We start from the raw sequence: 13403 nt of genomic DNA, 5'->3' as shown, positions 1-13403 counted from the left end.
TTGCAATTCCATGTGGAATTCCCTGGCTAGTACTTGGTGCAGGGAGAAAGCTGCTTCCAGCACATGCGGGTGAAGGTCTGGAAGGAGCAGCATGGGGTGGTGCTCACCTTCTCGGTCTAAGGACCATGGCTATGTGTACTCTCAGGAAGGAGAAGGTCTGACGTGGCTCCTCACTCAGTGGCTTGCTGCCCATGTGAAAGCATCCGATTTAGCACAATGACTAGAGACAGTGGCCCGTGGGGCTCAGGCGGGCACTCGCACAGAGGTAATAAATCTGCATCAGATTCTCAGGAATACAAAACACACCTGTAACCTGGAAGACTACCACACAGCTAATCGAAATACACGGAAATGGCTCCTGTTTTCCTTTCCTGCCCTGCCAGATACCAGGAAACTGTGCGGGAGAAACTGCTTAGATTCCAGCATCCTGTCTTTCCTTGGGGAGAAGAAGGCCAGATCAAGGGGAAGAAGAGCCTGACTAGTGTGGTTTGAGAAACAAGAACTTCAGAATCATGTTATACATGAGAAAATGTATTCTAGGAAAGAAGTGTTAACAGAAATGGCAATGTTATTCCATGCTTTGTAGCAAGAATGCACTTGTTCCCCAAGACAACTGGGAAAGGTTTTCACAGAACAGTTTTGCCAAAAACACAGGAATCTGTCTTTTTCAAGAAAGATGTAGTAAATTCCTGCTCCTGTAGAAAGAGCCATATTGAGCACTGTGGGGTGTTCAGAAATGAAAAGGCTGTATTCCTGGCCAGAAAGAGCTTATTACCTAGAAGGGATATTAGACTGCATCTGTGCACAATTAACATGAGAGAACACAGGAATCCTAAACACTCTAAGTGCTGTGGGAGGTAGGACAAGGAAAAGCACCCCTCAGAGTCCATCCACGAGGAGGAGCACTGAAGATGCTTGAATGACGGAGCACTGAAGATGCTTGAATGACGGCCAAGATTTGACAGAGACCAGAGGAAGAGGTAGAAGGAAGGCATCCTTGCTGCAGAAAGCCTGCAGAAAGCATGATGTGCAGAAACACAGGGATGCCTAGAAACAGCAGGAATCCAGTTTCAGTACAATGTCTAATAAGTTTGTGCCTAGAAGCACAGAGGGAGGGCGGATGGAAATGCAGGGGACAGGTGACAGGATACTCAGGAGCCAAGAAATGGATCTTGGCATGTAATGGGAAATGGTGAGGCGTGGAGGAGGGAGCTGTGCTGCAGGGGTCCTTTGATGATGAAGAGGAAAGGACTAGTCAGAGGCTACTAGAACCACATGGCTGGATGCCAGAAGCACCAAGGGTGAGAAGAACTGAAGCAAAGCCATGGATCTGAGTGGAGAGGAGGCGCCTAAGCAGGGCAGAGAGAGAACAGTCGGAGACAACAAGCTTTCAAGGGAACAGACAGAGACAAGAAGCTTTCAAGCCCTGGCGAGGAGTCAGGAGAAACTGAATACAGGAAAGAAGCCAGGTTAAAGAAAAGTGATAAGTTTCAGGCATTTTATGGCTGTCATTCTTTTTAATTTTAAATACCAACCAACTACAGCTAGCTACAAAACATTCAACAAACATATCCTATCACCTTCAGAAGAAAAAAGAAGGGCACATTTCTTAAAAACCAGCAATATGCTATCCCAAATGTCCAAACTTTAAAGTTTAGCAAAATTACCAGGTAGAAACGGTGACTTCTTCTTTATCATTTTTTTTTCTTTTTTATCCAGTTTCTCCGGGCTTTCCTGTTCTTTTTCTTGCTCTGCGTCTGTGGGGTCCGTCTGCTCATTGGAAACGCTGGAAACATCTGGGTTTTGAGCGTGTGGTGCAGAGGTCTTGGCATGGCAGGAGTCATTAGGATGTGCTGCAGCTGGAATTGAAGACAGCCCACTGTTTTCTAAGGCTTGCTAAGACAGAACAAAACTAAAAGGTTAGAAGGTAACGATGGCCCAAATCTGCCTACCAAAATCAATCAAAAGCTTTCCCTATAGAATTCTAATTCCACTCCAAGAAATAAGAATCTACAATTCCAAGTCATCACTTATAAGTGAGGCTTCCAACCCTTTGAGGCTGTAACGTCCTTTCTGATGATATAACATCTTGCCCCCACCCAAAATAATATAAACATTTACATTTCTAAATTAAAGGGAATTAAAATTTATTTGACTTTCAGAAATCTTACCTCACACAACTTTGGTTGTCTCTAAATAGTCTTGGGAATCCCTATTTTAAGCCTTTTGAGTTACACTGGGTTTAACTTTCAGGTATCGGCTGTAGAACGACACCCTGAGATTCCTCATACCCCTGGCCAGCTCTTCCCCATGAAGGTACAGGAGGAAGGTTAAACAAGTAACAGAGAGACAGGAGGAGTGAAGAGTTAGTGTGAAGTCGCGGTGGACTAGAAGGCTGGGGGCTCTGCGCTCCTGCCCCCCTCCTCTCCCACACGTGCAGGTGCTGCCCACACACCCACGAGAGAAGGCCAGGCAGTATGAACGCTCTCAGAATTGTCAACACCCATGACTGTCTCCAAATCATAAACCAGAACCTCAAGAAAGAATAAAACACTTTTTCCACCTCTGTCAACATAAATAGATACAACTTCGGAAAAGCCTGTTCTTTTCAAGTAAAGTTCACTTATGGAAAAAAAATAAAAGTTTGTGATTTTTTTTTTTAATGTATAGATGAATAAATCATTTGAATGTTGCGCCGTCCATAAGCAATTAAGTAGGCATATTAATTTCTTTCGGTTCAGGCGCATTTTTCATGAGGATACCCTGACTTTGACAAGCCCTGCAGATTTATTCTCAATTATCATCCCTGGTTTCTGACCCAGCACAAGCGCGTAAGCCTCACACCGCAGGGAAGCGTGCTTCACCTGTAAAATGTCCTGGTTGATGCCCACTGTGATGCTCAGCTGCTGCCCAGGCTGCGGGGACTGCCCCGACTCCACCGGCGCCGGCTCTGAGAGCTCCAGGAGCTGCTGGATGACGTTGCTCACCGCCTGGGAGCTCGGCTGGCTTGAGGCCGACGTGGCTTGGGCTTCCGTCTGTTGAAGAGGTAACGTCTGAAAGAGTGCGGCCTGAAACACAGAAACATTTTCATTAAAAATACAATTTTGCTCTTCAATTTAAAAAGGAAAATTAAAAAAAAAAACAGGCAATACCCTCCTTAAGGGTGTTAAAATCTAAGAGTATCCTAAACATAAATTTTAAATATAATGCCTCACTGATTCTTGTGTTTGGCACGATATTGGCTCTTAATATACTCAATACATTGTTCTAATGCAATTTTGTACAGTTTTTTCCAGTGAGCATAGAGACTCAAGATGGCAGATTGAGCACGTGAACCCTCACCTTCCTGTTAGCCCATAAAATTGAAGTGAAGGAATTTTTAAAATATCAAGTTATACAAATTTAAAAAGTAGGAAAGAAACCACTGCAGTCAAAATAATTCAACACATTTGTGAAAAAATTCTTCCTGCAGGGAGACTGGAGGAATAAAAGCGCTGTAATGCTACAGCCAAGAAAACCTAAGTCAGAGGAAAGGGCTGTGATGGGAGAGAGAGCCAGTCCCACCCCTGCAGGGCTCGGGAATCCGAAATGTCGCATCCAGAAGAAAACGGATGGCAGGGAAACTACCCATACGACACTGTGAGGGTGGGGACAGGACACTCTACCTTTGTCAAAACCCGTTGAATGGACAACTCTGAGAGTGAACCCTGACAAAAACTATGGACTTTGGTTACTAATAATAATATATCCACATTCGTTCACCAGTTGTAACAAATGTACCCGACCGATGCACCATGTCAGAAATGTGGGAAACTGAGCACAAGAGAAGAGGAGTATATGGTAGCTCTCTGTACTTTCTGCCCAAATTGTCTGTAAAAACTGCTATGTTCTTACCTGCCCAAGTAAGAGTATAAGGGAGATTCCAGGTTTCTAAATCCCTATAATTACATTTCTTTTTATTGAGAATATAAATGTTTAAAATGATCTGGACTATTTTTCTAGATTATTCACTACATCTATGTTTTGATTTGCATATTGCCAAAGGAAATGATGAAAACTAATACTCGGTTGATTTACACAACGTTAAAAATTGTATTTTAAAAATTCAGACCAAAATAGAATTTTGAAGACATAATTATTGGACTCTAACTATTCTCCAGCTTTATAATTCATTTTACAACATTCTACCTGGTCAAGAATATATTGAGGAACCATCCCACACTGCAAATATTATGAAAAAAGAAAAGAAAAAACAAACACTAAAGGTAAACCTAATGTTTAAAAACTAAGTATTAATTAGACTTATTTTCCATACTGGTAGGAGGCAGCTGTTGACATAATACAACCAAGTAACTGCATTCATAAGCATACATTAAAACTTCCGACACTTTTGTATTTAATGTCTACTACTATTAAGATAACTATAGTTGATGCTTAAATTTTACCATTTATTAATCTGTTGAGAGGGTAGTGCAGTACGAGTAACTAAATGAGACTGAGCTAAAGATGCCTACAGAAAAAATAAGAGTGGGTGTATGTCCCTGTGTGTGTGTGTGTGCGCGCGCACCTGTGTCTCTCTGTGTGTAGGCATATGTATTTAGAGTCATACAATTTTTAACTACATGTACTGAAAAATATAATTTAGTTTCAAAAGTCCAAAGACTTAGGAAAAATTATCACTGTCACATAAGAAAAGAGAAATATTACCTACAAAGGATAATTAATTCTTAAATTTTAATTTAAAGAATATTCAATAATCATCAATAATACTGTAGAAATCATCATTTCACAAATTAATGATTACAGTTTGTCTTATTTTCACAGGTTCAGATGACAGTCTGAATCAGTCATCTAATTATTATTCTCAAATTTTAAAAGATTGACTTTCTTTAATTCTTTAAAAAGTAGCACCTTTTCTTCATATAAAAAATTTTCATAGCACCTTTTTGCTACTAAATATTCAATTGTAAAGGTCATATTTAAAACGACAGATTTTAGTTTAAAAAGAAGTTCTTCCAAATTACTAAACTTACCGTTAAAACATGAGCAGTCTCTGTAGAACTTGTTGAATTCTGTGGCCCACCCATATGCATCTTGCTGATATGCGTGTTTAAGCTGCCTAAACTTTTAAATACACAACTACATTCTGTACAGTTATAGGTAGGACCATTCTTGACCTTAAAGAATAAAAAAGAAAAAAATGATGTTTTACAATTAATTGTTAAATTTAAACATCTAAATTATGGCAAATCATAATTTACCATTCCATTCAAAATGACAGAAATAATCTAACCCTTCAACATTACCTTTTTTCTTTTAAATTAGATAGTTCTAGAATCAATGACCCTACTCTTTAAACAATATTGCCGGTATAAGATGAATTGAAATTTCAGTCTTTTCTATAAAATAGAAATTATTCAAGAGTGAGAAAACACATTTTTCAATTATTGTAATTTAACAAAAACAAACTGTCAGGCATAAGATGTTCTCAGTTTTTTAAACAGTTGAATACAATGTTCAATAGCAAAGGCCAGACAGTTATATATAAATACATATTACACCAAATATGCTTTCAGATGGCCAAAACCACAGAGGTTAGGAAAGATGGTCATAATGATATATGAACTTTTCATCAATTTTGATATTCTGTATCAACAACTAATTTTCTTTTTTTCTTTCTTTTTTTTTTTTTTTTTTTGAGATGCTCTGTTGCCCAGGCTGGAGTGCAACAGCGTGATCTCGGCTCACTGCAACCTCTACCTCCCAGGTCAAGTGATTCTCCTGCCTCAGCCTCCCAAGTAGCTGGGATTACAGGCGCCTGCCATCGTGCCCAGCTAATTTTTGTATTTTAGTAGAGATGGGGTTTTGCCATGTTGGCCAGGCTGGTCTCGAACTCCTGACCTCAGGTGATCCACCCACCTCAGCCTCCCAAAGTGCTGGGATTACAGACGTGAGCCACCACACCTGGCCTAACAACTAATTTTTAAAGCTATGATAAATCCAGAAACCATGGAAACCAGTAAAATGAGTAAGAACAGCTGTGAATGGAGAAAATACCTAAAATATTCTTTCTCTGTTACTAAAACCCAGTGTTAGTTATTGTAGAACTATGAAGGCTAGCTTGAAAACCCATTGGCCCCTTCCGAACTTGAGTAAGACTTCCATTCTGTTTCTGGTGCCTCTCTAAGAACCAAATTTAGATTCTTACAAGATTGGATAATATTTATGAACCAATCTTTAGAGGCTCTTTCTGGAACAACCCATTCTAGTACAGGTCCGAGAGCACTTCTCAGTGGCAACAGGTGAGTCTCTGGGCTCTTTAGCATGGGGGGAGTTTTCTAAACTCAGGAGTACTGACAAGTACCTCACAAGGCTCCTCTAAGGTTCCAGTGAGGCATTTCTGTGTGCTACACAAATAGACGATCCTTCCTATGCAATCATCTTCACCCAGAGGCAACACCACAAGAATGACTTACAACAGCCCAAATTTATTCTTCCGAAATCTAAAGGTAACCTCAGTACCTCACTAACACTGACATGCCTTCCTAATGTCTCTGGGTCTTAGATACTAAAAAGATTAACTCATTGAACATGGAACTCTGAATCTGTTCATAAAACTACGTGAGATGTGCAGGGTTTTTTTCTCATTTTAGATTCTCTTTTTCATTTTAGACATTCTGTTTATCTAAGATCAAAGACAGCTTCTACTTGTTTTTATTAAATTTGGATAGTGAGTATTAACTCTAAGTTCACTTCAGTGTTAGTTAAGGTATTATTCTAAGTAAAAAATTAAGAGATACACATTTGCTCTCAAGAATATGATAGTTTTCATTCTGCAAAATCATTCCATAGGATATACTGATCCATGATAAAAGTATTTGTGTTGTTTAAATATTTCTTTATATTCTACAATTAGAATATAAATCAATAAGTCATGATGGTTAGTTAGAGCAAAGGTTGACCTGCTTTACAGAAATACTTGCAGAGGATCTACACATCAGTATGCTCTGTAGACAACAGAAAATTACCACAGGAAATCATCATTTTAGTCGAAAGACTGGACAAGCAGCATGGAAGGAAATGAACAAAGCAGGCCTCTGTCCAAGAGGGAACGGACATGTACCATATGAGCTCTGTAGTATTAGCAGTAAGAAAAACACTTTTTTTCCCCAATTTTATTTCTTATCTTTAAATTTCTTACACTTGCCTGTGTTTCAAGTTTGCTAAAGGGATGAAATACATTATTTAGAATGACAGACTATAACTAACAAAGGTATTAGGATTATTTTCAAATATTTATTCCCCAAAGCCATGCTGTCAGCAAGAAGACAAAAAAGATAGTAGTTTATATTTCTTCCACATGTAATAAACCAAAAAAATTCCCACATATGTATTTTTTAAAACAGGGTCTGCTCGGCACAAAATCAATCTGCATTTTTTTAAATGGAAAAGAATTTCTCAGGTACGTTTATTAACCCAAAAGATACCTACTGTCCCCTGTGAAATATCGCTTATGCCCCCAACCCGTGTTTACCTCTGAGTGGACTCGCTGCACGTGCGACTGAAGATTCCCTTTCTGAGAGAAGGCGGCAGGACAGAAGGCACAGGCATGGGGTTTTTCACCTGTGTGCTTGATCATGTGGGTCTGCAGTGCCCCCTTCTGGTTAAAAGCTTTTCCACATTCACTACATTTGAACGGCCTTTCACCTAGAGTGGGAGAAAAATGATCAAAATATAATTCCATATTGTATGGGCATCTTACAGATTGAAAAGAACAACACTGAAGTTACCCAAACCTATCCCTCCAGCCAAAATGTCTCCCCAGAACTCTAGATGCATATATACAAGTGTCTACTTTAAATCTCAAAATTAACATGTCAAAACTGCACTTGACCATCTCGCAAACTGCTCCACCTGTGGGCTTCCCCAGGCAATGCCATCCTTCCAGGGGATCAGGCAATGCCATCCTTCCAGGGGATCAGGCAAAAAACCTTGGAGTCATCCTTATCTTTGGTTTCTCTCACGTCTCACACTCAATAATAACTTCAAAATACACCCAGAGCAGCCCTGCTTCCCGTCCACAACCACCACCCCAGGGTAAGGCACTCCCCCATCACTCAAAGCTCCTGAAACCACCCCCAACTTGACTCACTGCTTCCACCCTGGCTCCTTCCTAGGCTGCTCTCAAAACAACAGACAAAATGACCCTCTTTAAGTCTGAGCAAGTCACTTGTCTGCTGAAAACCCTCAATGGCTTCCAATCCCCCCTAGAGTAAAATCAAAGTTCTTCTAATACTCAGTAGAGGAGGTGCCAGTGCAGTGCTTCGCACACCAGCTGTTGTCAGCTCCCCTGCCCCTGCTCTCTTGTTCCCTCTACCCACTTCTGCCACCGCCCTCAGACACACCAGGCAGGTTTCCACTTCCGGGCCTCTGAAATCCGCCGCCTGGGTGGTTCTCGCCCCAGTATCCCCAAGGCTTGCTCTCTCAGATTCTTCAGGCCTTTGCTCAAAATCGCCTTTACACTGAGGACTTTCCGGTCCATTCCATTTAACATTAAAATCTCCTGTGTCCTCCCTGGGAACCCCTAGCCCCCTTCTCTGCTTGATTTTTCTGCAGACTTCTCAGCATTTGACCTTTTACATTTTACTTAATGTCCATCTCCCCTCCCTAGAATGCACGCTCCAAGAAGGCAAGTGCTTGTGCGCTGCGGCTCTTCAGCACCTAGAACAGGGCCCTGTGCACACTAGCATGCAGTACGGATCTGATGAATGAAGGAATGAGCAAAAAGACAAAATCGAGTTAGGTTAGAACCTAACTGCAAGGCTACTTAAATTTCTAGTCTTACTAAATTTTCACTCCCTAAGAAACAGAAAGCAGCTGAGTTCATAATAACATCAGATCCCTGCTTCTCTGAACAGCTTTAGGGTTAAATAAGTGAATGAGATATAACAAGCTTGGGGACAGTACACAAATGGTAAAAATCCCTGCTTTAACTCGGAGGGGGCAAGGGTGTGAAAGAGGAGGACAGGCAGTCAGGAGGCACAGTGAGAGCGTGGCCCAGTCACGGCTCTGCCTGCATGGGGACAGGAGAGGAGGACAGGCGGGCAGGAGGCACAGTGAGAGTGTGGCCTGGACATGGGACTGCCTGCGTGGGGACAGGAGAGGAGGACAGGCAGGCAGGAGGCACGGTGAGTGTGGCCCAGTCACAGCACTGCCTGTGTGGGGACAGGAGAGGAGGACAGGAGGGCAGGAGGCACAGTGAGAGTGTGGACCGGTCACGGCTCTGCCCACATGGGGACAGGAGAGGAGGACAGGCGGGCAGGAGGCACAATGAGAGTGTGGCCCGGTCACGGCTCTGCCTGCATGGGGACAGGAGAGGAGGACAGGGGGGCAGGAGGCACGGTGACAGCGTAGCCCAGTCACAGCACTGCCTACGTGGGGACAGGAGAGGAGGGCAGACAGGAGAGGAGGGCAGGCAGGCAGGAGGCACGGCGAGAGTGTGGCCCAGTCACGGCACTGCCTGCGAAGAGATACCCTTCCTGTTCTAGATGACGATGCTGCAATGTACTCAGCCTCCTTTGGACAGGAGCCCTGCTGGGGCATACACAATCCAGGCATGGTCCAGCAGGATTCTGGTCACCCCCCTCACATCATCACACACACTGTGAGGCACAGCTATTGGAAGACCAAGCCCAGAACACGGAATTGCCTGAACAGCAAGCAGGCACTCCCTGCCACCTCCACCCGGGCCCGCCAGCCTCCTGTTTAAACCACACCGGCCTACGTGACTCCTGGGGCTGGGACCTGCTGCTCTCTCCAGGCAGCTCACAAGCCAATTGGAGCAAGTGACACATGCTTCCAGTTCAATGCAGGAAGAGTACGCATCACAGAATCCCAAAATGACACCTAAGTATGTGATTCTACACGCATGTGTCTCTCTAGGAGTGAGAGTATGCTTATGATGTAGGTATATTTATGTATGCGTAAAAAAAATCTAATGGGGTAGATATCAAACTGTTAAAGGTAAATGACAACTGAGAAGTGAACACGAGAAGGATTTGCTTTACTTTTTACTTTATCTCTACTTTGGGTAAAGTTTATAACTTTTTAAACTATTTTTTCATTGATTAAAACTTCAAAGACTACACATTAAAGCTGAATACTCTACAGACACAATGTATTAGCACATTTACAAAGGCATTTTCTTTCTCTCTTACTCTAGAAAATAAATAAAAACTGATGCTCTAAAAATATTAACTTTATGCTGACATATAAACATTGAAATCATCTGAATGACTCCACAATACTCTACATAGAAATATTCACTAAAACTCTGAAAAATAAAAAAAAAGCAATGTAACATAATAGAACTGCTTGACAAACAATAGCAGCCAAGCAAAATAGCTGTGAGATTTCTTACTTTATCACTATAAAAGAAAACCAAATCAAGAAATACAGAAGAAAACAAAAGGACAAAGCATGGATCATTTTAATTGCAAACCTCAAATACTAAAAATATTCATACAATTTTCCTTTTTCCTTCCCTAGAGATCATGCGTGTTACTAATACAATATTATAACCAGGCTGCTCTTTACAAGATGGCAAAGAGTATTCAGCTATGAATGCTGTACTCACTTTCAAATATTCAAGCAAAACTAAGGAACAAGATAAGGCATGGAGAAATAGTTTTATTATTTCAATGTTCCATAGCGTAGTGAAGGCAAAATTATAAAAGAATATGAAAATCCACTGCTTCCTTGTTTTTTATTTTATTTGTTTTTAATTTTATTATTTTTAAGAGTCAGGACCTTCTTGCTCTGTCACCCAGGCTGGAGTGCAGTGGCACGATCATAGCTCACTGCAGCCTCAAACTCTCAGACTCAAGCAATCCTCCCACTTCAGGGCTACAGGTGGGTGCTACCACGCCTGGCTAAGTTTTGTGTTTTTTGTAAAGACAGGATCTCGCTATGTTGCCCGTGCTAGTCTTGAACTCCTGGCTTGAAGAGATCCCCTCACCTCAGCTTCCCAAAGTGCTGGGATTATGGATGTAAGCCACCACATCCGGTCTCTGTTAATTTAGCTCTAATTAGTGCAGTATAATATCTGACACACAGTAACAACAAATGAGGGAATAAATACCATACCAATAACAGTAATAATATCAACCCCCAATTATTAACAGTCTACCATGTATCAAGCACTTTTCAATGAGCACTAAGTATATTTGTTAATGTATAATTTAGGACAGCTATATACAGATAAAAGAGCCACATTTTTCAAGTAAGGAAATAAAATCACACAAAGAGTAACTAATTTCAGCAAGATTACCCAGCAAACTATGAGAAAGCTGGGATCAGATTCCAAGTCGAGCTAGCAAAAAGGCACCTGTTCTTCCCTTCAAGCCACACAGTCAGTCATCCAGAAGTCAGTGTTTTCATACCTGTGTGTATCCTAATGTGTCGCGTTAGCTGGCTTGGCTTTTGAAACGTCTTTCCACAGTGCGGACACGAATACGTGAATCCACTTCTGTCGATATTCCGGTTATAAGACCTTGTACTTGATACCCTAGTGTAATAAAGGGGGGCAAAATACACAGTAAGATGTCTCCCTTGTACCATAATTTCAAAATGAAAATCCTACCAGAAAATTTGGCTGACTAGTCATCAGAACCTGTTTTAATGATAAATCAATCACATATATGTATGTGTCTGTGTGTATATGTGTTAGTTTTAAAAATCATAAAACTCATTTTTCTCTATTTTTGATGAAAAAAAATTTGTTTTTTCCAGGTCAAAAACAGAAATTGGGACAGGGGGAGCAAAATGTCTCTTCTAGACAAAGCTTTACCCGTGATGGTCAGAAACAAAGATGCTACGGGTATAATTTCTACACTGACACCTGACCCACACCATCTCCTCCAGTCTCTTGCTCTCCGCACCATCTGCATACCAATGATGTCCAAACTCCTACCTCCAGCAACTCTGCCTCCTCCTCTGGCTCCAGCCCTGGACAGCCAACTCTCACTTGGCATTGCCTCATGGGTGGTGTCCAAAACAGAACTCTTCATTGATTCCCAACCTGCTCCTTTCCATGTCAAGACACGAAAGCTCCCTCTTGCACAAATTTAAGTCTCAGGAGTCACACTGGATTTTTTTAGTCCATCTCCAAAAGCTGCTGGTCTTACTCTGAAACACCCCCAAATGTGGACATGTCTCTCCACCCTCTAGCCACCACTGCGGCCTCAGAACGGGTTCGGCTCTCCAGTGCACTGCTTGCATAGCCTCCAAAAAGGTCTCCCTGCTTTTGACACCTGCCCACACACCAGGCCCAGTGCCACCCGAAAGTCTGGTCACGCCATTCCCTTTGTGCAAAACCCTCCAAGGACTCCCATCTCACTCATGGGAAATGCACATCCGCAGCCCCGCCGGGCAGGCTCTCCTCACCCCGGCCACCTTCCTGCTCCTCAGACCAGGGAGGCTCACTGCTTCCACCAACACACTCCTTCAGCCTGAAAGGTGGGTCCCCTAAGGCTGCAGGGCTCCCTGCTCCTCACCCCAGTCTCCTTCCAAAAGCCCCACTCAGAAAGGCCCACGCACAACAGCTGCCTCCCCAGCCTCCCTCAGCCACACTGCACACACCCATCCCACTGTCCTTCTTTCTTGACACTCACCACTATCTGAAACTGTGGTACCGACTAACCCACTCACTTGGTCACTGCCTATCTCCTCACTAAAGGGCAGTTCTGTGAGGGCGAGGCTTCGTCTGTCTGGTTTGCTCCTCAGTCTGGAAAGACCTAGAAGCCAGGACTGTCTGAGTGCCACAAGCACCTAAACATCTTCAATCATCTTTCAAACCTCCAAGGAAACATAAAAAATGCCTGCGTTAAAGCCTCATCAGAATAAAAATCTGGAGTGTATAGAGACCATGTATTATATGTGGGGGTTTAAAAATCACTGAAATTACCATCAAATTGGTTGGGGAAAAAAGAAAAAAAAATCACTGAAATCATAAAGCATTAGGTGCGTACCACATTAGTCAACAAGAGGCAAAATGAAAAAGACAGGAGACAGCTGATCATACAGAGATGTCCAGTCCACATTTCTCAAATGCAATGTCTAAGAGGCTAAATAAACATTAGAGTCTTCAGCCATTTTATAAACTGTGGTAATCAACCGGCACGGAACTTCTTGTTGTTAAGAAGTACAGATATTTCCTAAACATTGCAGCTTAGAAGGATGGCAAGCTAAACTGATAATATGGTAGTTAAAATGATAATTGATACTGCCTTCATTTTATTTTATTTTATTTTATTTTGGAGACAGAGTCTCGCTGTGTCGCCCAGGCTGGAGTGCAGTGGCACGATCTCGGTTCACTGCAACCTCCACCTTCTGAGTACAAGCAA

General features: G+C 42.1%; 1 protein-coding gene across 5 annotated transcripts in view; it reads right to left on the bottom strand.

Moving 5' to 3' along the window:
* ZNF236 (zinc finger protein 236) overlaps nucleotides 1-13403 on the bottom strand; it is a 148347-nt gene that overhangs the window by 88014 nt on the left and 46930 nt on the right. For all 5 annotated transcript variants that reach the window (XR_010152003.1, XM_016933929.4, XM_016933931.4 and 2 more), the window contains exons 5-9: nucleotides 11442-11566; nucleotides 7535-7707; nucleotides 5034-5177; nucleotides 2865-3068; nucleotides 1668-1896 (exon numbers count right to left, since the gene is read on the bottom strand). Coding sequence is in view for 4 of the 5 variants with exons in the window: in XM_016933929.4 (XP_016789418.1) it covers nucleotides 1668-1896; nucleotides 2865-3068; nucleotides 5034-5177; nucleotides 7535-7707; nucleotides 11442-11566 (875 nt within the window). In the remaining variant the exon portion in view is untranslated. The remainder of the gene's footprint in view (nucleotides 1-1667; nucleotides 1897-2864; nucleotides 3069-5033; nucleotides 5178-7534; nucleotides 7708-11441; nucleotides 11567-13403) is intronic.

Source organism: Pan troglodytes, chromosome 17 (genome assembly GCF_028858775.2).
Source record: "Pan troglodytes isolate AG18354 chromosome 17, NHGRI_mPanTro3-v2.0_pri, whole genome shotgun sequence".
Classification (NCBI taxonomy): Eukaryota; Metazoa; Chordata; class Mammalia; order Primates; family Hominidae; genus Pan; species Pan troglodytes.
This window is presented reverse-complemented; position numbering and strand designations above follow the sequence as displayed.